Source organism: Mirounga angustirostris, unplaced genomic scaffold, assembly GCF_029215605.1.
Source record: "Mirounga angustirostris isolate CCGP_5_RB_7025 unplaced genomic scaffold, mMirAng1.0.hap1 SCAF_15, whole genome shotgun sequence".
NCBI lineage: Eukaryota > Metazoa > Chordata > Mammalia > Carnivora > Phocidae > Mirounga > Mirounga angustirostris.
The window spans coordinates 82,160,500-82,185,058 of NW_026991723.1; the positions used below are offsets into that span (position 1 = coordinate 82,160,500).

A 24,559-nucleotide genomic window follows, 5' to 3' on the forward strand; every position below is an offset into this window, starting at 1 on the left:
TCTTTAAAAAAAAAAAGTATGTGGGTCAAATCTGGCCTGACCTTTGTTTTTATAAAGTTTTTTTGGAATATAGCCACACTCACTTAGTATCTATGGGGGCTTTTGCACCATTGTGGCAGAGTTGAGTAGTTGTGACAGACTAGTGGCCCACAGAGCCTAAAATATTTACTCTTTGGCCCTTTTCAGAAAGGTTTACCGACTCCTATATTAAGCACTGTTTCAGGATGATATTGAAAGGACATGTTGCCACTAACTTGGTCTTCCAGGATTGGAATAATTTTTTTAAGAACATACATGAACATTCAGATGATAAAATCCGCTCTGCCTGGTATTTTTGTACCTAATGAGCATTTTAACCCCCTCTTCTCTTTCTGTATTTTTACTTTATGCTTGTGTATCTTTCTCATTGGTGTAGCCACATTTCTAGTTGTCTTTCTGTCTTTTCCTATAATTCTGCTTTTTCTTCCTGCTCTGTATTTCACTCTTTTTTCCCCCTTCTTCTTAAACTAGCTGTAATGTAGAATATTAATATATTTAAATTTGGTACTGGAAAAGTTTTATATTCTTGGTCCTTAATTTTTAATTTAGATGAGTTCAAACTATGTGTTTGCCTCAAAATACAAACCAATTTGAGATACAAAATTTTTGTGAATTTCATTAATCTCTTTTCTGCCACTCACCTCTACACCCCAACCCCAGTTACAGCTTTCAGTTAAAGAAAAGTTCCCTACACTGCTTTAATTAAGCTAAAGGAGTGGGAAGAGGCATGGAAATAAAAGGACTCTCTTAGTCCTAAACTGTGTTAGAATATTTTAAAACATTTTTTCCAGGGTGCCTGGGTGGCTCATTGAGTTAAGCATTGGACTCTTGATTTCAGCTCAGGACATGATCTCAGAGTCATGACGAGCCCTACATCGGGCTCAGCACTGGGCGAGGAGCCTGCTTAAGAGTCTCTCTCTCACTCTCCTTCTGCCCTTCCCCACCCTCTCTCCCTCTCTAAAAAAATAAAAAAATAAAACATTTTTACATAGTTTTTTTTTTTTTAAGATTTTATTTATTTGATAGAAAGCTCATGTGAGAGAGAGCATGAGCAGGGGGAGGGGCAGAGAGAGAAGCAGACTCCCATCTAGCAGAGAGCCCAACACAGGGCTTGATCCCAGGACCGTGGGATCATGACCTGAGCTGAAGGCAGACACTTAACTAACTGAGCCACCTAGGAGCTCCCCTCATCGATAGTTTCTTAAACTAAACTTAAATAAAACTGCAGAATTAGAGTCCTGCTAGCCTATTTTCCTGCGGATTGTTAAGTCTAAACGTATATTTTTCTATTTAGAAAAGGTTACATTTGGGGGCGCCTGGGTGGCTCAGTTGTTGAGCGTCTGCCTTCGTTCGACTCAGGTCATAATTCCAGGGTCCTGGGATCAAGCCCTGCGTTGGGCTCCCTGCTCGGCTGGGAGCCTGCTTTTCCCTCTCCCCTGCCCCTGCTTGTGTTCCCTCTCTCATTGTCTCTGTCAAATAAATAAATGAAATCTTTAAAAAAGAAAAAAAAGAAAAGGTTACATTTAGTGTAGACATTTCAAAGTTATACCTTTTTATTCTCACATCCTGTATGAAATCAGAAGTGTAGTGCTCAATTAAAAAATAATTGTACCACTTAGTAAATAATATTTTTTCATCTTCAAGATAAAGCAGAAGGAGAGAAAGAACAATACTGACACTTTATATGAAGTTGTGTGCTTGGAAAGTGAATCAGAGAGAGAGAGGAGGAAAACTACAGCCAGTCCCTCAGTTCGCCTGCCACAGTCTGGATCTCAGAGTTCAATGATACCTTCTCCTCCAGAAGATGATGAAGAGGAAGGTAAATTGTAGGGAGAGCTTAATTTCTATTATGGGGTGGTACACCATGCACACCATTATAATTTTACGAGGGAATTGATACTGTGACATAGCATTTGGAATTCTTTCAGTAAATACTTACGAGAATGTACTGTATGCAAAGGACCATGGGAGATTCAAAAATGATGAGCACAGGACCTTCTTTAAGATAATTGTAATCAAGTTGGAAAAAATGAGATTTATAATTAGTGTTTTTTTTAAAGAATCCGCATGTGCTAGCTTAGTGTATTAGCACATTTTTAGAGCAAACTTGACATAGCTTCCACCTAAATAAATGTTCCCATTTCAACTGGTTCATTTTACAGGGACAATTTCACTTGCCAAAATGTGGCTTCCACACATGACTCTTTCACAAAATATAAGTATTTAAATACACAAGTTTATGTTTATGTATTATTGGATTTTCACACTGATAAACATTAGGAATCATCCAGTTCTTTTTTTCTCTCTCTCTTTTTCTTTTTTTATGGTTATATCCATTAACTAATCTGTCCGTCTCTGTTAAAAGCTACTATATAGAAGTGAGAAGTGGAGAGGAGCAGCACAGGAATAGCAAAAGTTTGGGAAGCATTTTCTAACCTATAATTTTGTACCAGGACTTTTTATTTTTATAAAGAGGAAAAAAGCTGATTATGATAGAAGGTCATATGAAGCATGTGTCTATGTGAGGTTCACAGAAAGTGTTCTGGAAATTCATAGAGGAGAATCCATTTTTCATTGTGGGGAGATGTGGTAGGACATCATGATGAGTAGTTTTTGAGCTGGGACTTTTAAAATTTGTTTCTAAAGTAAAATAATACTTTGTTTATATAATCCTCACAAAAGTTCTGAAAAACAAGATTTCTATTATCCTTATTTTGCACATAAGGAAATGGTATCTCAGAAAAATGAATTTGCCCAAGGCCACACAGCTAGAAATAGGCAAGGAGGATCTTTATCCAGTTCTGAGAGTTAGCAGTCTGAGCTCTATTCTGTAATCATCATGGTGCATTTAGTTCACATAAAGCATTTTGAAGTGCAAAGAAAGCACATATATTGTTTGGGGAGAAGTTGGAGATACAATTTAAAGTCTTCCTGCAGAAACAGTTGAGTCATGTGTTAAAGCTGGGAAAGGTGGAATTGTTCTCACCGTTTGAGACTGCTCTATAACTAGTGGTCTTGAGACTTGTAGTTTACCTTCTAAGTCAACACTGCTTAAGATGGAAGAGCAAGTAATAAAGAACTCTTCTCCCCTAAAACTCAGCAGTAAAAACAAAATGCACCATAAACTGAGACAGACACTCTATTTTTGATGAAACCAGAGAATGGTCAAATGCTGAATCTGAATGCTGTAGATTTTAAAGAATATCTACCTGTTACAAAGAAATTTGGGCCCAGCTGAAGGATAACATCCGGACTAATGTCTGGTTCTAATCTATGGCAGGCATACATTTTTCAGTGGAATTGAGGAGTTCAGAGGGCCTCTAGTAACAGGTGTTAACTAGGAGAGATAAGGACCAATAGCAGACCATGGGAGAGTTAGGGAACACTAGAACACAAGTTCTGTAAAGGACAAAAGTGTCTTTTTTTGCCCACATTGTTTCCCTAGTGTATAACACAATTCCTGGTGTGTAATAGATGCTCGGGAGATACTGGTGAGATAGGTTTACCCCCCCCACCCCTCCAACCTTCCGCCCCCCCCCCCCATCCATTCCCATAGTGAAAGGCTAATGACATGACAGGACCATGGGGCTTAAGAAAGCTGTGTAGTCTTCCCATCTTTTCATTCTCTAACCTAGTGTATGGACCAGGGAGACCCATCCTGTTGTCATGTGTTTGCTTCCTAGAAAGAAATGGCTATAGTCCTCTAGTAGAGAGGCTCCTTATCCATAGGACATTTGTGCTCCCAGGGCAGGAAGCCAGCAGGTATAAAGGGGAGGTGTTCAGAAACAATACTCTGAAACTGAGGTTGCCTGCTCCCTCCCCACCCATACCCCTGCCTTAGGTAGATGGAGTTCTAAACACATATTTCAAACTGCTACTGTTAAGATATGTTGAAAGCATCCAAAACAGTAAAAGAGAATTTGATAAGACAGATCTTCCTAATCTCTTTAAAGGAATTGTCATCTCTGGTACATTTTAGTACATTTTTTATAGCTGCTATTCCCCAAAGAGTTGTTGTGTTGTATTGATAATTGAATGAGTAGAGAATTACTTGAAGCATTAGAAAGTAGGGCCAATTCTGGCAAAATAGCAAAGTTGGGAAAGTTTATCTTCATGCCCTCGAGCCTTTCTCCTTTCCTTATTTATCCTGTCTCCCATTTGTCCCAAAAGAAGTCTCACTTACATTCAGTCTGTGTCTTCCCTATCTCACCATCAAAACCGATGCTAATGTCCAAGGTGTTATAATGTAAAGAAGTAATAAGTATCATGGATTTCTGAGCTGTTGCTAGTAGAGATGCAAATTCATGATGTAATCATTAAAGGTATAAAGGTCCAAACTTTGTTTAGGCAGGTTAAGCCAGAAGACTTAGAAATAGCATTGGTGAGGACACTTGGAAAGAAGTACCGTAGTCCCCTACTAGTGGAAATAAATTGTAGAGCCATTCTGGAAGGCAATTTGTCAGTAAGCTTCAAAATATCCCAGGAAGTCCACTTCTGGGCATGTGCCCAGTGAAAACAAGAGTTATGTTCATCCTGATACTATTTGTAGCAGAAAATTGAAAACTCCCCAAGTGTCCAGCAAAAGAGGATTGATTACATAAATGTCTTAGTCCATGTTTCCCCCTTTCATTACACTTTTAAATTCCTCTCACAGGCCTTTATCGTTGTCAGTTTTTTCACTATCTTCATATCTTATAATCTTTAAATTCTTATTTGAGTTTACTTAATTACTAAAGTTTGAAATGACTCATTTTGGTCTTTTTTAATATTTTTGTGCTTTCTGTAATAAATATATGCCATTGTAGAAAATTTAGAGTCCTAAAAACATAAAGGAGGGGGGAAAGAAATCATAACTCCATCACTCAGAGATTGTAATTGTTAATGTCTTAGCATAATTTACTCCAGACTATTTTGATCAGAATGAAGATTTATTAGCTCCTGGTTTTTATTTTATGTGGCATTTTGCCAGATTATTAATGTAAACACATGTCAATATGTAATTACATTATAAACATATATCATAATTTAATCAGCCTCCTATTGCTGCTCTCCTATTGTTGGACACTTAGGTGGTTTGTAACTTTTTTTAACTGTGGTAAACAAGACTGCTATATATTTTCCTGGATAAAGTTGTTTGCTTTGGAAAAGGAAAAAGAAGATAGCATATTTTGAGTCTTAGAAATGGCTCTTTTCTACAGTTAACATAATGTGGACTCTATGGAAAGTGAAAGAAATAAAGAGATCATAGCAACATTGTACCTAGGATCATTTTTATTTTCTTTGTATTTATATCTGTATGCTAAAAGAGAGAAATAGAACTTCTGACTTTTATGCTCCCAGTAAAATCTTTCAAATTTAACTGTTATGTTTCCATTCATTCTTCTGGCTAGCATAGCCACTTCTGTTATCCTTTTTTATGTGTTTTATTTATTAAAGATAATGATGAACCTCTCTTGAGTGGATTTGGTGATGTATCCAAAGAATGTGCAGGAAAAATTCTTGAAACATGGGGAGAACTTCTGTCAAAATGGTAAGTTAGAATAGTTCTCCTTTTCATCTGTAATTCTCATTTTATGGGTAGGGTATCTTCCCCTAACTACAATATTCAATTTTGGAATTGTTCTATTTTGGAACCTATTATAGAAACCAAAGTATGGGGTTTGTGTTCTAGAATCTCTATTTTTAGAGATTTATAAGGGTAAGTAGTGACGATCTGAAATCACCTTTCAGAATATCAGAAACCTAATAAATTCTCATTGCTGCAGAAAATATTAATTCAGACATGGAATGTATGGAGAGAATAAATCAGGAAAGAGCTCCTTTTTATTGACGTGGTTAGGAACCACTGACTGGTTAAGATAATACACAATTAAGACAGTACACAATAATCAGGGAAGTTTGGAAGATGCTTACACAATGCACAGAGCCACAGTAGAGACCTCAGGTGGGATTTTTCCTTATCTGTATTATGTACCTAAAGTGACAGAGCAGAGTGTTATGAACATGCTGTATATTGACTGGTCTAACAATTATTTTTCCTACTGACACTTGTAAAACTCAGGAATTTCTTGTCAAGAGAAAGTCTCAGCTCGAGAGATAGCTTGACAACAATATTAAGAAGCACTATCCTATAGACTGTCTAGAAAGGATACACTGTGGTGTATTTCTTAATGAAACCAGAGACACTCTGCTAAGTCAGGTTGGTGAGACATTTATGTAGTTTCCTTTTTCCTCTCTGTAGGATGCCATTATATGCTGCGGGGAAAAAAAAGCTTGAAAGTGATCTGAGCACTTCTCTATTTCTGACATTCTGGTTGTTAGGGTTGTCATGTAAGCTCCCCATGGGCCTATTACTTTGGGGTCTAATTTTTCTCAGAAAATTTAACTGTTAAGCCTTTCACTCTATTCTTAGAAAACTGTTTTTCAGCATTTAAAAATCTTCCATGTCCTTAAGGGATGGGATTACAAATGGGCATGCATCTGCTTCTAGCACTCCCACAGTGCTTTACACTTTTGGTGAAACGTGCTCCACATCGGGAAATGTCAAATGTGTACAGGAGGAGAATGCAAACCAAAGCATGGTTTGTCTTTATACAAGTGGTTTTAGTAAATGAACTCTGCAAAAAGCCCCTTCACCCGCCCAGGATAGAGTTCTCATTTACTTTTGATATTCCTATAGCAGTGGTGAGACAAACCTGCTGATGCTCTCATCACAATTATATTTTCAGCTCAGTGAATTTGGAGTGTTTGGACTGCTGCTGGCAGGCATTTCATCTGTATAAAAAGGTTTCTGCTCTAAAATAGAAACGTAATTGAATCTTGACATGGTTACATAATAGTATATTTAAAATCATTGAGATACAGCATTCAGACTCTAGATTTTATTAGATGAACTCACCACCATTTTATACAATTGCTTGGAATTTGTTACCAAATTTTATTCATTCATTCATTCATTTATATTATGTCTTTCTCCCACTTCCTCAAATATATTAACTGAGTCTACATGTTTGTTTGTTTTTTTAATTTTAAAAATTATTATTTCTTTTTGCTCTTGTTTCATTTCTCTTCCTTGAGCTTCTTTCTGGAGACTTTAGGTCTGTTGGCCTTTTTTGTATAGGTGGTACCCAGTGAGGCCCAGGAGGGCTGGTGCTACATGGTTCTTTAAGGTGTTTAAAACTGTCTTCACTGGTTTGGGTCCTGTCTTCAGAAATAATAATATAGTTTGTTTCTCTTCTTTAATTCATCTTTTTTCCCCATCATTATTGTATATGTTCTGTAGGTAGGAAACATTGCAATATCATGGAATTTTAGAGCCTAATAGACCTGGCTTTACATCCTTCCTCTCCTCCGTCCAAGCTGTGTGGTCTTGGGCAAGTCACTTAACTCTTCTGAGTCTGTTTCTTCATTTACAAAATATACAAGTCTTTGAAATTACCATTCAAGATTATTGTGAGTTAAAAATAATGGATGTTGTACTCGTAGTAATAGTCGTGAGAATTAATGAATTTACCATATGCCAGGCATTGTGCTAAGTTATGTACTTGATTTCAGCTATTATAACAGCCTTATGAACTAGTATCTATTTATATAGATGAGGAAACTGGCTCAGGGATTTAGTCAGCAATTCTGGTTAGTAAATGGCAGACCTAAAATTTTTAACACAGGCAAGTCTGAGCCTAAAGTTGGTTTATTTAACTCCACATTAGATTTTAGTGGCAGTATTGTAATAGTACCTTTGAGCTCTAATTCTCCAGGTACATTTTAATGTGATTCTTAGTGGATAAGAGAACTAATGTTGGTATAAAATAGTATGTTGAGGGTAAATAAAGTTAATACGATCAACGACATAAAGTTATTCTGAAAATAATTTTACCAATATAAATTAAGCTAGGATTAGCATATAAACCTAGGGTTAGGTTTATTATTTCTGTCAAGAGCCAGGTCATAAATACTTAGGCCATAAATATATAGGTCATAAATATTAGGCTCTGTGGCCCAGTAGTCTCTGTCACTACTACTCAACTCTGCTGTTGTGGTGCAAAGGCAGTCATAGACAATATGTAAACAATTTAAAAAGCCTATGTTTCAATAAAAGTTGCTTTACAGAAACAGGCGGTGGGCAGATTTGGCCCACAGGCCATAGTGCACCAATCCTTGAATTAAGTAGCAATTGCTTTTGTTCTTTCTGCTCACAACCCTTCAACTTTTATATATATATATATGTATTTTTCCAAGCAAAGACAAAACCATATTGAATTGTCTATAGCTACCGCATTAGGGTACTAGCATCACGGAATTAACCATTTTTAAATGTACTGTGCATTATTCTTTAGAATTCTGGGAATGTTTTGAGAAAAGTCTGAGTCCTTTTTGTATTTTGAGAGTGGTCATTTTGTATCAGTAACTTCTGTTTAAATCTGGTAGTCACAGAAGCCTTTCCAGGTCAGGATTCTGCATTACTGACTCAGTAATGGTGGCTTTCAGAACACAAAGCAGCCATGAAATCCAACAGAATATTTATTGATCTGAGTTTGAGGACTGCCTGAGTCATTTAATCGACTTCCCTGAACTTCTTTCTCCATCGGTAAAACTGGAAATACTAACCACCTACCTCAGATGGTTATTGTGAAGATCAAATAAGATTATATGTAAATCACTTTATAAATTGGTACCAATTCGGGCGCCTGGGTGGCTCAGTCGGTTAAATGTCTCCCTTCGGCTCAGGTCATGATCCTGGGGTCCTGGGATCGAGTCCCGCATCAGGTTCCTTGCTCTGCGGGGAGCCTGCTTCTCCCTCTCCTCCCCACTTGTGCTCTCTCTCACTATCTTTGTCTCTCTCTCTCAAATAAATAAATAAAATTTAAAAAAAAAATTAAAAATTATACCATTTCAAGATAAGTTTTATTTTCCCCATTTTATAGACTAGATAAATGAAGTTCAAAGACTTTAATAACTTATTTGGATGTTACAGTAGTACAGTAGAAATTTTCTTACAGTCATTCAAAAATGTTACTTGAAGCAAGGTATCATAAAAAATGCTGAAAGCTTTATTTTTATATTTATTTTAAATATTTATTTTAGCTTAATTTTAACTTGGTACATATAAATACACAATTCATTTGTGAGTTTTGATGCAGGGCCAAGCTCTTATCTTTGGCTTTGTGTCCGCTGATTGGAATTTTGCTTTGTTTTTCTTAAATAAGCCACAACCATGAAGCTATAGTTTCTAGTTTTGATTTTTATTTAAAAAAATAAAAATAGAGCAATAATTTAAAGATACTTAGGAAACAGTCTGCACAGTTCTTTCCACCACCCAATCTTTTAGTTATCTTGGCCACATCTAATTCAACGGCTTTATTTTTTTTTTCTTTATTAGTATGTTACCTTTATTAAGTCTGTAAAAATCATTTAGTCTAGTTTTCATAAAAATAACACTGTTTAGGGGTGCCTGGCCAGCTCAGTCGGTGGAGGGTGTGACTCTTGATCTTGGGGTTGTGAGTTTGAGCCCCACATTGGGTGTAGAGATTACTTAAAAATAAGATTTTTTTTTTTAAAGATTTGATTTATTTGAGAGAGTGCGAGAGAGATCACAGAGGGGGAGGGAGAAGCAGAGTTGCTGCTGAGCGGAGAGCCCGGTGCAGGGCTCAATCCCAAAATCCTGAGATCCTGACCTGAGCTGAAGGCAGATGCTCAACCGACTGAGCCACCCAGGAGCCCCAAAAATAAGATCTTTAAAAAAATAATACACTTACAGATTATGGCTTTATTTTTAGGCATCTCAACTTGAGTGTGAGACCAAAGCAGTTGTCATCCTTAGTAAGGAGCGGTGTTCCTGAAGCTCTGCGAGGAGAAGTCTGGCAGCTGCTAGCAGGTTGTCACAACAACGACCACCTGGTAGAAAAATACCGAATTCTCATTACAAAGGTAAGGGGCTGGTAATTCAGCATTAATCCTTTTAAAAATCTGTTAGGAAAAGATTGTTATGGCTATTTGATTTCAGGGAACTTTTTATAATTCCTTTATCTAATATAAGAATAGAACTTTTAAATACACTTCTAGCCCAAAGTTGTTTCTAGTGTTGGCACAGAAAAGAAGGAAAAAGGTTTTCTTTCTTGATTGGCTTCACCTCAGAGGCAAAAGATGTCCTCTACTCATTGGGTAGCTAAATCCTTTTTGAACATAATTGTATTTTTAGATCATTCATGCTATGCAGTATGAAAAACTTTCTTTTGTTTATTTTAATTGTTTTCACACTTCACAGAAATGTGTTCTTTGTAGGTAAGGCTTAGTTCTAGTTTCTACAATTCGAAGAACATGATTTTATTCTTTTCAATTGTATTCCCTTTAGCGCATTCCTCTAAAAGGAAGAATTCTCATTTTTTATAGTATCCCTTTCTCAAGTGCATACATTCCTCAAGGTTTTATAAGCAAAGCAATAAAAACTATTCTCTGTACAGCATACAAGAATTGAAATTAATTTTCTTCAAGATTCGATGATGCTTTGTGCCTTTGCACCCATCTCATTGGTTTTAATTTTTGTTGTTGTTTCTCACATTCTTGAAGTATTTATCTTTGGAAAGCAGTTTCTCCAGTCCCAGACCTGGGTTTTGAATGAATTGCTCAGAACCCTCAATAAAACATCAGCATTTTTCAGTGTGACAAAAGGTGGGCTTCTTTTAAAGATATATTAAAACCTTAAATGAATAATATCTCCATAAGTGTTTTTTAAAGTAATAGTCTTATGGGGAAGAACAGCATTTTGAACACAAAATTGGACCTTTTCTCACCAAAAAATGACTTTTACTTGATCAAAATATTGCTGTTGTCATCATTTTATTTCTAGACAGATTTTTTTTTTTTTTTTGAAGAACTAATATTCTGATTCCCTCCATTATGTTGCTGTCATTGTTCAAACAGCATTTATTGAGTGCTCATTACAACCTCAGTGCAGGAGCTAGGAGGTGAAACACAAAGCAATCATTTGTCATTACAATAGACACAAGTCAGGGTGGCCTGAAATAGCAGTGGGGGCCATTGAAGGAGTGATTAATTCAGCTTGGGAGAACAGGAGAGTAATGTAATAAGTAATGCAACATTTAAGACCAGTTCCAGAGAAGAGCTCCCCAGCCATGGACAGATGGAAGAGCATTGTACTTGTAGTATGAATGGAGGCATTGAAGAATGAAGATACGTAACAGGTATAGCTAGTGAAGGTACACCTACTTGGTTGTTTTTTTTTTTTTCCTATTGCTGGCAAATTATATTTTGGATAAATAATTCTCAGTTATATCTCTGTCTTTCCAAATCCTCTTTTGAAGTCCTTTGAAACATTTGGTCAAAAATTGTTTCTTAAATGTTTTTGGTGTGGATTTTCAGACAGATAATTTTTAAAGATACGAACTGTCCAGTTTTTCTGGTTCCATGAAAATGGTGGTTCTTGAATAGGAACCTGGTAGTTATATGATGTGTAAAAGATCACTTTATTAACAAACTCTGATCTATTTGATTAACGTTTTATATATGCTGGTGTCATGTGCTTTTTATTTCACATTAAACTTCTACTGTGTGGGTGGCTAGAACCTAAAAAGATTTCTCATGGATGTATAATTATTTAGGGGCGCCTGGGTGGCTCAGTCGTTAAGCATCTGCCTTCGGCTCAGGTCGTGATCCCAGAGTCCTGGGATCGAGCCCCGCATCGGGCTCCCTGCTCTGCGGGAAGCCTGCTTCTCCCTCTCCCACTCCCCCTGCTTGTGTTCCCTCTCTCACTGTGTCTCTCTGTCAAATAAAATAAAAAAAGAATTAATTAATTAATTGCTGGTAGATGATCAGAAAATACAGATTATTTAACCATCATAATATTGGTGAATGCTTCTTTTTGTTTTACACTGCAGTATTATTTAATGTAAGTTTATATTGCTTTTCTTTTCAGCCTTACTGGAAATAATAGTTATTGTTGTATAGGAATGGTATTGATATTTTAAATTTTGTTCTGAAATTTTTTTAGGGGAAAAATTACTTTAAAATTTTTTAAATTTATTTTCACAGCAAGGTGTAATTTATATAGGCTAAAATATACAACTTTGAGGTATACAACTCAGTGATATTTTACATATAAATACACCGCTGTGACTACTACTAAGAGGAAGAATATACCCAGCACCCCAAAAAGTTATTTCTGTCGCATTCCAATCATAACCGCCCCTTCTCTGCCCTTGAATAACCATTATTCTGACTCTTCTTTCCCTACCATTAGTTTCAGTTGTTCCTGAGCTTCATTTAAATGCAATCATGCAGTTGTGCAGCATGTCCTTGTTTGTATGTGACTTCTTTTGATCATTCTATTTTGGGAGTGTATCAGGAGGCGTCTTCATTTTTTTGTTTTTTGTTTTCATTTTTTTAATTGCTGAGAGTATTCCACTGTATGAATAAGCCACACTTGAAAAAGCCACACTTGAAAAAAATCTATGCTGCTGTTACAGATGTTTGGTTTTGCTTTGTTCTTTTCCAGTTTTAGCCATTATGAGCAAAGCTGCTATGAGCGTTCTTGCATTTAGCAAATGTTATGGTCTGAATGTTTGTCTCCCTCAAAATTCATGTGGTGAAGTTTAATTTCCAAAGTGATGGTGTTAGTATTAGGAGATGGGGACTTTGGGAGGTGATTAGGTCATGACAGAGATCTCATGATAGCGATTAGCACCCTTATAAAAGAGGGTCCAGAAAGCTCCCTCGCTGCCTTCCATCGTTTGAGGGCACAGCAAGAAGTCAGTAGTCTGCAGTGAAGGAGAGGGTCTTCATCACATCCCAACCATGTTCACACCCTGATCTTGGATTTCCTGCCTCCAGAACTATGTGCAATAAATTTCCGCTGTTTTTAAGCCATCCAGTCTGTGGTATTTGTTATAGCAGTCCAGATGGACTAAAACAGCAGGATTTGTACATATTAGTATACATGTATTGACAATAATATTTACTTATGTATATGTATTTTTAATTTATTTTGGACATGGGTTCTTTGCCAGATACATGCTTTATGTTCTGAAATTCCACCTGTAATATTACCTTAGAGGGTTATTTATTTATTTATTTATTTATTTGAAAGAGCACAGAGGGAGAGGGAGAAGCAGGCTCCCTGCTGAGCAGAGAGCTCCACATGGGGCTCGGTTCCAGGACCTTGAGATGAGAACCTGAGCCGAAGGCAGACGCTTAACTGACTGAGCCACCCAGGCCCCCCTCGAGGTTTATTTTGCTTAGCTTCTTCAAAGACTAAATTTAAGATAGGACACAGGGATTTGATTTGTAGAGTGAAGCCCCCCCCCCCCGAAAATTAACTTGCAAACAAAACTGATGAATGTCTTCATCATCATCTTGCTTTGTCAAGCTTGATTTATAATGGGATATATGTAGGATTTTTCCCATGTGACTTTTGTAATCCAAGGACAAAGGCCTTTCAGTAATAGAAAATACATAGGTATATATATTTTTAAGGTTTTTTTAAGATTTATTTTTGTGTTAGAGAGAGCAAGAGCATGTGGAGGGGGAGGGGCAGAGGGAGAGAAGAATCTCCAGCAGACTCCCTGCTGAACAAGGAGCCTGACGTGGTGCTCCATCCAACGACCCTGAGATCATGACCTGAGTTGAAATCAAAAGTTGGATGCTTAACCAGCTGCACCACCCAGGCGCCCCAAGGTGCTTCTTATTTATAAAAGCAATGGAGTTTGGAGGCACTCTTGTTTTTGTTTTTGTTTTATGTTTGTCTGGGGTTTTGTTTTTTGCTTTTTCATCTCAAGAATGAAAAAGTATAATAATAATAGCTGCCCCTTTTGAGCACATGTGTCACATGCCGAATTGAGCACTTTATAGTCATTATGTCATTATTCTAAGAAAATCCCCATGAAGTGGTAATTACTATTTCCGTTTTAGAAATGAAGCAGAGGTTCAGTGAAACTTAGTAATTTGCTTTCAGTCATTCAGCATGTAAATAAATGATAGAGGCAGAATTTGAACTCAGGAACGACTCCAAAGCTGGTTCTTTTCCATTATTCTCCCTACTTGTCTATCCTTGAACTTAAATAAAAATTTTTGTATACAGCCATATGTGTACTCATACAGAATTTCATGTGGACACATAAACATGCTTATTTTTATGTGTAGATTTTTATTCAGTTACTCTTCTCTTGGTAGGCATTTACTTTGTTTCCAGATTCTAGCCTCTCCAGACATCCTTGTATGTGTTCTAAATCTTTTATGGAATAGAGTCTCAGGAGTATGATTGCTGGATCAAAGGGTCACATGTTTTTTAAAGTAACTTTTAATTTTTATATTTAATTTACTTATATCCAGTTTGGTTCTCTGAAAGGCTATTACTGTTCATAGTTCACCAGCAATGTAGCAAAGTATCTGTAGCCCCACATCCCAAACAGTATTAGTTACCAGTAACTGTATTTAATTTTTTGCTCTCAATGGATGTAAGTGATACCAGCATATCTTCAGGCAGTTCTCTGCCTACCAGTAAATTTGAGCGATTTGCTCTTCTGTGAGTTACCTCTTTATCTTTATTAAACATAAAATCTCAAAGCCAGAGATGGAAGAAAATCACTTAAATAAAATAAAAATTATTTACCAAAAAAAGAACTCTCTAAGTATTCTCTATTATGTATATTACTCCTTTATCTTCATTATAAATACCTTTCTAAAACTAATTCCTTATTGACTTTATTGATGGTTTCATGCCATACAAAACATTTTCAATTTTTATGTAGAAAATTGTGTCTCGGTTAAGGTCTCCTACCTTTAAGTTTTGTTAAGTGCAGTTTCTAAGATTTTCTTGCAAGATTTTTGTTGTATGTGTTATATATTTATATCTTTAATCCATCTGGAACTTATTTTTGTACATAGCATATGATAGCGGCCCAATTTTAATTTTTTCCCGGATGGATAACTAGTTGTGCTACTCCTGTTTTCCTACTGAATAGAACTACCATCTTTGTTAGATCTGAAATTCTTACATATACTGAAATTGAGTTCTGGATTTTTCTGTTTATTGATCTGTTTGTGTTACTCCTATGCCAATACTGTTTTGGTTAAAGAGGCTTCAAGTTATGTTCTGATATCTGGTAAAGCAAATCTTTTTTCACTATTTCTTATTCCATATTTTTCTTATATATTCTTATATATTTAATCTTCCATATAAACCTTAAAATCACTTTCTTCAATCTCACCACCACTATCTCCCTATAAGGTTATGTGAGGATTCTAATTAGAACTTACATATTAATTTAGGCTATAAATTACATTGTTATAGTGTCTTTACATCTAAGAGTATGGTATGTCTTGCCACTTTTATGTCTGTTAAAGACTTTAGAGTTGCTTTCCTTTACATCTTGTGCCTTTTTTGTTAAATTTATTCCTAATAATTATTCTAGAGTGTTCTTGCTATTGCAAATGGAGTATTTTTTCCTTTCTATTTCAGGGTGCTAATTGCTACAAAAGAGAATAGACATTGGTTCTTTTTTTTTATTCCCTGTCCATCTGCCTTTTGATATTTCGATTAGTTCTCCTAATTTTGTACTAGCATCTTTTGAGATTTTCAGGTATGTAATTATGTCAGCAGCAAAAACAGTTGCACTTCTTTTTTCACTGTTTCTGCAGGCTGTTAAATTTTCTTTGTTTATATGTTGGAAACATTAAGACAGGGGCACCTGGGTGGTTCAGTCGGTTAAGTGTGTGCCTTTATTCAGCTCAGGTCATGATCCCAGGGTCCTTGGATGGAGCCCTGCATTGGGCTCTCTGCTCAGTGGGGAGCCTGCTTCTTCTGCCCCTCCCCCGTGCGTGTGCATGCGTGTGCGTGCGTGTGTGTGTATATGTGTGCATGTGTGCGCACATGCTCACTCGCTCTCTGTCAAATAAAATCTTAAAAAGAAAAAAGAAACATTAAGACAATGCTAAATGATGATGGTGATAACTAGCATCCTTGAATTCTTCATTTTAATTAAGGTGGTTTTAGTTTTTTAATCTTTTGGAAGGCATGCTGTTCATTTTTGGTTTTTTGTAAATAATTTTTATTTTACTTAAGTGATTTTCTTCCATCTTTGGCTTTGAAGATTTTATTAAGAATGTGTACTAAATTTTATCAAGAGGTTTTTTAGCCCTTAATATGATTTTTACACATTATCAACATTATGATAGACTTATTGATATTGAACTACCCTTGGCTTCATGGAATAAATTTCTGCAGACCAAATATTCCTAAATTCTTTGTTTTCTGTTCTTTCTGGCCTTTAACCAAAGGTTCCTTAATCCTGGTGTCTAGAGACAACTTGTCAGACTCATTGGGATTAAGTGTGGCTTACCCTAATAAGTAAGCCACGGGGACTCCCATGGCCCCTCTTACCCCCATTTGTAAGACCTATAGCTGTTTGGGTCTGGTGAATCAAATAAATGAAGGAAAATAGAGACACTTGCTGGTTTCCAACTTCCAGAATCAGCCTCTGGCCCTTCCTTTTGGTTATTTCTCACCTTGTATGTCAGTGATTCTGGTTTTTTTGTTTGTTTTTTTGCTTAGTAGCAAAGATTTATGTCAAAATTGCTTCCTTAATGGATCCTTTTAATGAAAGAATAATGAAATAACAACATATTCTGAGGGTTCTCATTCCTTTCATCCAGTCAGCCTTGTGTTTTCTGAAACCTGTTTGCTTTTGTTTTTGTAGTGATTTTATTGATAAACTTCAGTGATAAGAATTTTTTGTTATGAATTTGAAGTTTTTATCCAAAATCTAAACTAGTGACAAGTCCATGTAACCAATATTTACATTTTTAATTGTCTATCCGAGGGAAGTCCTAGAGGCCTAGCCACATTTTACCAGTCTGGAAAAATAATTCAAATATCTAATTATAATGTCATTATTATGCAGATTTTTGGTTTTAATTAAAATTATCTCTTTAATAGACATGTTAATAGTAAAAGATTCAATAATATATAATCATATAACCTGCCTGTAGGTACCAAGCAAAAAGGGGGTCCATTTAGCAAAAAGAGCACTGATCATAGAGTTAGGAAGCCTGAGTACTGGTTTCAGCTCATATGAACTCAAATGAGTTCTGCACTTGTGGCCATTCACCTCCTCTTCTCTGACATTAGGTTGCTAAAGTAATTGGATGATCGTCCTTTAAGCTTGAAAATTCTAGAAAATTAGATATGTAACCTGTTTGAGTCCTGCCCCCCAAAATAGCCCATGATTTCACAATTGAGTACTCTTGCTATCTGATTCTATAGGAAAATAGGTTTTGAGTACACTTTTAAGAACTATATTGTGTGCTCCCATATAGCAGTTGCTGTAGTTGGTCTGCTATAGACTGAATGTTTATGTCCCCTTAAAATTTATATGTTGAAATCCTAACCCCTAGAACCTGATAGTATTTGGAAGTGGGTCTTTGGGAGGTTAGTAGGTTGAAAGAGAGCAATCCTCAAGAATGCAATTAGTATCTTTTTAAAAAAAGACTCCAGATCGCTACATTGCCCCTTCTACCTTATGAGGACATAGCAGTAGATGGCCATGGGTCCTCACGGTACACCACATCTGCCAACACCTAAATTTTGGACTTCCTAGCCTCCAGAACTGTGCTAAATTTCTGTTTTTTGTAAGTCAGTCTGGTATTTTTGTTACAACAACCTGAATGGACTAAGACAAGTTTTTCTCAAATTGTTATTTGTGAAAATCATTTCAGGTCTCCATATCCCATCTCTGTAATGTCCTGTCCCCTGTAGTGAGTTGCTGTAAGTTGTATCTGTCCAGGGAGTTCTAAAGGTTTCCTGAATTATAAGACTGGAAACATAATAGGCTTGATCATATTAAAATATCTGATATTTGATAATTTTTTATCTACAGATAGGTAATTTCATATACATCAACCTAATAGGTGAATTAAACAGTTATTATGCTAGGGTTTTATTTGAAACATCTTCCCATCTAAAAGTAGAATTGCCTGTTGTTTTTATTAGGCATTTGTTGTTTAGTCAGCCGTAAATACCTTTGAAAGCCTACTTTATGTCAGCCCTGTGCTAGGTTTCATGGCTATGCCCATGAATAAAATGTATCTGCTCCCTGGTTTGAGAGAGACTATAGTCTAATGAGGTAAATAAGCAATTAACTAACCATTTAATAAAATTATATGAGAGTTACAGAAGAGAAAATAGTGCCATGTGGCACGCGACAAGAACTTTTCAATCTAAGGATTCAAAAAGGTCTCTTGTTCAGAAATTATTGAGGGAAGGGGATTGTTGTGGTGGGATAAGGTGCTGCATGGCATGTGTGATGTTAGAAGTAGTGGGAAAAATGCAGAATGAAATGAGGCCAGAAAAGATAGATAGGGGCTGGATCTTCGAAAGCTTAAATAAGGCATATTCGAGATTTTTAGCAATAGAAAGTCATTGAAACATTAGAAGGCACTATGCAAAGTGGATTAGAGTATTGTCTAAAGGCGGATTGTCTTGATTCAAATCGTTCTTCCTACTGTATTTAAGCCATTAACATTGGGCAATAAATTACATTAGACTTTTGTTTATCTGTAAAATGAGATGACAATAGTACCTTATTTGTAGAGCTGTTAAATGAACTTAGATAATGTGTGAAAACACTAGGTACAATTTTAGCCCATAGTAAGTATAAATTATTCCTTAGTTATTGGTATTATTTGTATTATCATTATTAGTTTTAGAATGGTCATTCCAGTTACTTGAGTTAGAATGGAGTAAGATTAATTGAAGCAAAACCTGTTAGTAATTTAGGCAAAAGATGATTGTGACTTGGATTGGAGTAGTGGCAAAACAGATAGGGAAAGATACTATTTGAGAGAAGTTTCAGAAATACTTGGCATTTGGTGATTGAGTGAATGTGGGAGATGAGGGAGAGGGAAGAGTAAAAGATGATGAGTCAAGGACCTCAGATTGGTTTTGGAATGACATTGGTACAAATACACCCCTATCAACTGCATTTAAATAATATGTTAATTAAATAAATCAACATTTAAAGCTTATTTTTACAGAATAATAAGTAGTAGATAATGCCCAGAAGTGAATCTTAGGAATTTGAAGAACTGAGATCGATCCTTTCTCCTCTGTAATATTTAAACCACTGAATAAGTTGAGAGAAGAATAAATACAACTTGAGCAGTCATTTCCCTTTTCTGTTTCATGTTTCCTCTTTTTTGCCTTATTTCCTTTTTAGTTCTGTCACTTTCATTTTTTAGTTTTAGGTTGAACCATATAGAAGTTTCCAGTTTTGGGCGACTGGGTGGCTCAGTTGGTTAAGCGACTGCCTTCGGCTCAGGTCATGATCCTGGACTCCTGGGATCGAGTCCCGCATCGGGCTCCCTGCTCAGCGGGGAGTCTGCTTCTCCCTCTCACCCTCCCCCCCCTCATGCTCTCTCTCTCTCTCTCTCTCAAATAAATAAAATCTTTAAAAAAAAAAAAGTTTCCAGTTTTGTAGATCAGAAACTATTTAACCAGAAATGAAATGGTTAAATATTGGCCATTTTACATGGTTCATCCAGTTGTATTCTTATTCTGTAAGAATTTTTAACCAGGGCTCTGAGGGTCCCTTTTGAGTTAAATTGAGCATCTAAGCCTATCTGAAAGAATGTTGCTGTGATGACATAAGGACCAGTGAAATGAAGTCCCATGAAGTAGGTGACTTAAACCTGGTATCATCCATTCAGTGTGGCTCTGGGAGGACATCTCGTGGCCAGAGTTTTTGTTAGCTTTACCGAAAGAGACATGTTATATATTATTTTCGATGGTTTTTTTTTTTTTAATATCTTATTTATTTATTTGACAGAGAGAGAGCAAGAGAGGGAACACAAGCAGGGGGAGTGGGAGAGGGAGAAACAGGCTTCCTGCTGAGCAGGGAACCCCACGCGGGGCTCGATCCCAGGACCCCGGGATCATGACCTGAGCCGAAGGCAGAGGCTTAACGACTGAGCCACCCAGGCGCCCCTCGATGTTTTTTCAAACCTGGTTATAAAAATGGTACATTTGACTCTTGACCAGCATGCAGCTTAGGGGCAGTGACCCCCCCCCAACATTTGAAAATCCACATAAAACTTTTGACTCCCCCAAAACTCTACTACTAATAGCCTACTGTTGACTAGAGGCCTTACCAATAACATAAACAGTTGGTTAGCGCATATGTTATACGTATTAAATACTGTATTCTTACAGTAAAGTAAGCTAGAGAAAAGAATGTTATTTAAATCATAAGGAGAAGAGAAAATACATTTACAGTACTGCAGTATTTATTGAAAAAATTCACTTATAAGTGGACCTGTGCAGTTTAAACCCATGTTGTTCAAGGATCAACTGTACAAAGAAATTGGGAAATTCATAAAATATAGAAAAACATAAAATAAAAAATTGCTTGTAATCCCACCCACGATCCACTAAAAAGTAGAGTTGATTTCCAGTGTCTTTCCTTCCAATCATATATATATAGATATATATATAGATATATATATATACACATACAGAAATAAAAAGCCACAAGTATATCATGAGATTGCATTATTTTTTTTTAAGATTTTATTTATTTATATGACAGAGAGGGCGTACAAGCAAGAGGAGCAGGAGAAGGAGAAGTACGCTCTCTGCTGAGCAGAGAGCCCGATGTAGGGCTCAGTCCCAGGACCCGGGGATCATGACCTGAGCTGAAGGCAGACACTTAATGACTGAGCCACCCAGGCGCCCCAGGAAACAGACTCTTAACTATAGAGAACAAACTGATGGTTACTAGAGGTGGGGAAGAAGGGGGATAGGTTAAATAGGTGATGAGCACCAAATGTTATATGGAAATGTTGAGTCACTATATTGTACACCTAAAACTAATATTATACTGTAAACTAACTAGAATTTAAATAAAAACTTAAAAAAAAAAGGGAAGTATATATAGATTTTTTTTTAAAGATTTTATTTATTTATTTGACAGAGCGAGAGAGGGAATACAAGCAGGGGGAGTGGAAGAGGGAGAAGCAGGCTTCCTGCTGAGCAGGGAGCCCGATGTGGGGCTCTATCCCAGGGCCCCAGGATCATGACCTGAGCCACCCAGGCACCCGTATAGATTTTTTTTGTAAGATCTATGTATTTGGGGCTCCTGGGTGGCTCAGTCGTTAAGCGGCTGCCTTTGGCTCAGGTCATGATCCCAGGGTCCTGGGATCGAGCCCTGCGTCAGGCTCCCGGCTCAGCGGGGAGCCTGCTTCTCCCGCTCCCTCTACCTGCCGCTCTGCCTGCTTATGCTCTCTTATCTCTCTGTTGAATAAATAAATTTAAAAAACTTAAAAAAAAAAAGATTTATGTGTTTGTGCAGGGGGGAAGAGCAGAGGGGAAGGGAGAGTCCCAAGCCGACTTCATGCTGAGAGGGGAGCGTAACACCCCCAGGCTCAATCTCAATATCCCAGATCACCACCTGAGCCGAGAAACCAAGAGTCAGAGGCTTAAAGCTGTGCCACCCAGGCGCCCCTGTATAGATTTTTGTTGAGGACATAGATTTATTGCCACTTTATGTCCTTAATGTTTTTCTTCTGAAGAAAATGTTTTTCTTTAATCTGAAACAAAACACTTAACTCTTGACTGATTTGGTAAAGTGTGGCTCTCAAGCTTTTTGTTGTTTTAGGTTTCCTATATGAATATTTTGATCATAGCTCCAAGTGATTTTATTAAAATAGAAATGAAGTTGAAAGAACTATTATTATACTAGTGATAGTAATGTAACAGCTTGTATTTTTATTACATTTTTAATTCTTTCAAGTTATTAACCAGTGTGATGTCTTTTTTTTAATCAGCGTAACTGTCTAGTTTTATACATGAGACACCCGAAATGAGAAACAGGACAAACTTCACAAGTAGTTAGAAAAGCTTGTACTATTGACTTTGGTAAATGTTATTTCTGTTTATTGAAATATAACTCTCAGAAATCATTTGTTTTCATTCAGTATTAGCACTCAAACAATGACAGTTCAAAAAGAAAGTGAGTAACCTGGTTTGTCTGGAGGGCAAGATGGGGGGGGGCGGTGTGGAATAGGGAGATTAGATTGGAGAGGCACTAGGGAGCCATTGACTTTTATTGAGCTGTGGATACCATAATAAAGCATATACAGTTAGATGTTTAGGCAGAAATGAATAGATTGAAAAATGAAGAAGATTAAAAGCCCAGACAATATTTAATGATGGCCTAAAGTATTAAAAACTGAATTGAGAGCCACTGTAGATATAGATTTCCAGGAACCTGGTAAATAAGAGTAGTACATTGAGTGGGGAGAGAGTGGTCAGAATGATTCCTGAGTTTCTTAACTGAGTGCCTGGGAAAAATAAAAGTGTTGGAAAAAGATAAAAGAGGCCAATTTGTTGAGAAAAATGTATTTTATTTTGGACATGCTGTGGGTGAAGTCTACAGGACATCCAGGTGGAAGAGGTATTGGCTAGCAGGCAAATTGTAAATGGGAAAGAATGCTCAGGAGTGAAGTCAGGGCTGGAGACATAGGCAGAGAAATTATTAGTGTAGAGGGAATAATTGATGCCATATCATCATTCGTTCTTTATAGATACTTTTACTGCCTTACGTATGTATAGCCTCAATGTATTTGAGGAACGTGTGACAGCAAAATATCCAAATAACTGTTGGATATTCTGTTGTGCCTCAGAACTGGGCAGTCACAATAAGAGAGGCATTTTAGGAATCAGAGGACCCCATCCTCAAGCAGTGCAAACATGGTTGGCAGAAAAACACAGACTACCTACGAAGGGTATTTTAGTTCTAGGAGAAGAAAGGGAATAAAGTTAGATACCCACTATGTGCTAAATATTGGTAAGCCTTTTGTATGTATACACTGTCTCCTTTATTTCGCAATAACTCTGTGAAATAGGGAGTATGATCCTCATTTTAACAGATGATGAAACTGAGGGTAAGAGGCTTAGTAATGTAAGACCAAGATTTGAACCAGTTGGGTGGTCAGTGCCATGGGTTTTTTATATGCCACACTTAGCCATGTTTTCCAGTAAGATCTGTCAAATATAGCTATCAAGCTTATGCTCAGTAGGTTTTTTAGTGTTGCCTTCCTATAATAAGTGGAGTGCTTTAGCTCTTAAGATATAATTAATTGGATTCTGATTATGGGGGACCATTTGCTTGCAGTGAGGAGGCATGTGTGTGAAACAAAAAATGAAAATTGGATCACATAACATGTATCCTTGCCCAGGTGTGCCATCTTTCTAGAATGCCAGAATATAATCCCAACACAGTATAATATATCCCACAATATAATCCCAACTTGCATTGTTTTAAATAGGCACAAATGAGATTGTTTATTCTAAGATACATAAGCTGATTTGTACCAGGAAACTTCTTGCAGTTTTAAAGCCTGAGTGGAAATGGGTATATATATCTGTCCACCTTTTGTGTGTATTTTTGTGTACTGCTTCTCAGTAAACTAAAAGCAAGAAATGGCATCTCCAAACTATAGGGTAGCACTGAATACAGCAACAGCGTGCTTGTACGCTGTTTCCTCAGTGTTCAGAATGGGTGAGGTTTTCTTTATTTTTTCTCTTGAAAAACTGATTTTTAAGTTTGCTTGTTATTTTTGTCATCTTTCTTAAAATTAGCCAATATCCAGGGAATCGTGAGAGAAAATTAATGCTGAACATTTAGACTTCTAGCTAGAACTTCTTGTGTCACTGAATTAGAATTCCTCAGTTAACACTGCACTGTTAACACACTTTCATTCTTTAGCATTGCTCTTTGTCCCTGAGGAAAATGCTATAAGAAAATTGGAATTTCCTCTCACCATTACCCCTTTGGCTTTTGTTTCAGTCTAATTCCTGGCTGGCATTCTGTCCCGGTTACAACCCCTTGTCCTTACTAGCAGTCTAAATTTTGCTCATCAACTAAAAGGGGGATTCCAGACAGACGAGGAAACAGCTTTCAAACACTGCACTGCAGGCATATTAAGTTATTCCCCCACTGTGCAGTCGGGAAATCAGGGACCACTTCTCTGGCGATGAATTCTAATGAGCTGCTAAAGATGCCGAAGGGTGTGTGCGCATAGGCGTTTTCTTTCCCCTCCCCCATTTCTTCCTTTTCCCAAGCCCCCTCTTCTCCCTCTTTCCCCTCCTCCTCCTTTATCCCCTCCCTCTGTGTCTCAGTTCTGCAGTAAACGGGGCTGAGGCACATTCCTGCACTGCAAGGCTTTCTGTTAAGGATGTTTTGTGGCTTTTGTTTGGATTGCAGCATGCAGAATTACAGGTAACACTCTGAAATAGAGCTAGACAGATAAATTCTGTTGAAATGTTTTCAAAGAGGCAAAATGTTACATTGGAATCAGTGAAGAAAATAAATTATCTTAAGTAATTTTATTAGTGGTAGTTATGGTAAAATATTTTTGGAAATGCTATAAGCAGATTCCTTTTCTTCCCCCAAAAGGCTCAAATGAAAGGAAATGGGGTTAGATTGATCTGGCTTGCAATTGATTTTGTTTT

At 36.8% G+C, this 24,559-nt stretch overlaps 1 protein-coding gene across 14 annotated transcripts in view; it reads left to right on the top strand.

The window, feature by feature from the left end:
* Positions 1-24,559, top strand: part of RABGAP1 (RAB GTPase activating protein 1) — a 158,905-nt gene that overhangs the window by 67,916 nt on the left and 66,430 nt on the right. For 12 of the 14 annotated variants that reach the window (XR_010407827.1, XR_010407826.1, XR_006792209.3 and 9 more), the window contains 3 exons: positions 1,684-1,858; positions 5,476-5,569; positions 9,816-9,966. Coding sequence is in view for 9 of the 14 variants with exons in the window: in XM_045883098.3 (XP_045739054.2) it covers positions 1,684-1,858; positions 5,476-5,569; positions 9,816-9,966 (420 nt within the window). In the remaining 5 variants the exon portion in view is untranslated. Of the gene's footprint in view, positions 1-1,683; positions 1,859-5,475; positions 5,570-9,815; positions 9,967-23,961; positions 24,116-24,195; positions 24,327-24,559 lie in introns of those variants that run through there. The other 2 variants (XM_064579841.1, XM_064579842.1) reach the window with 2 other exon arrangements.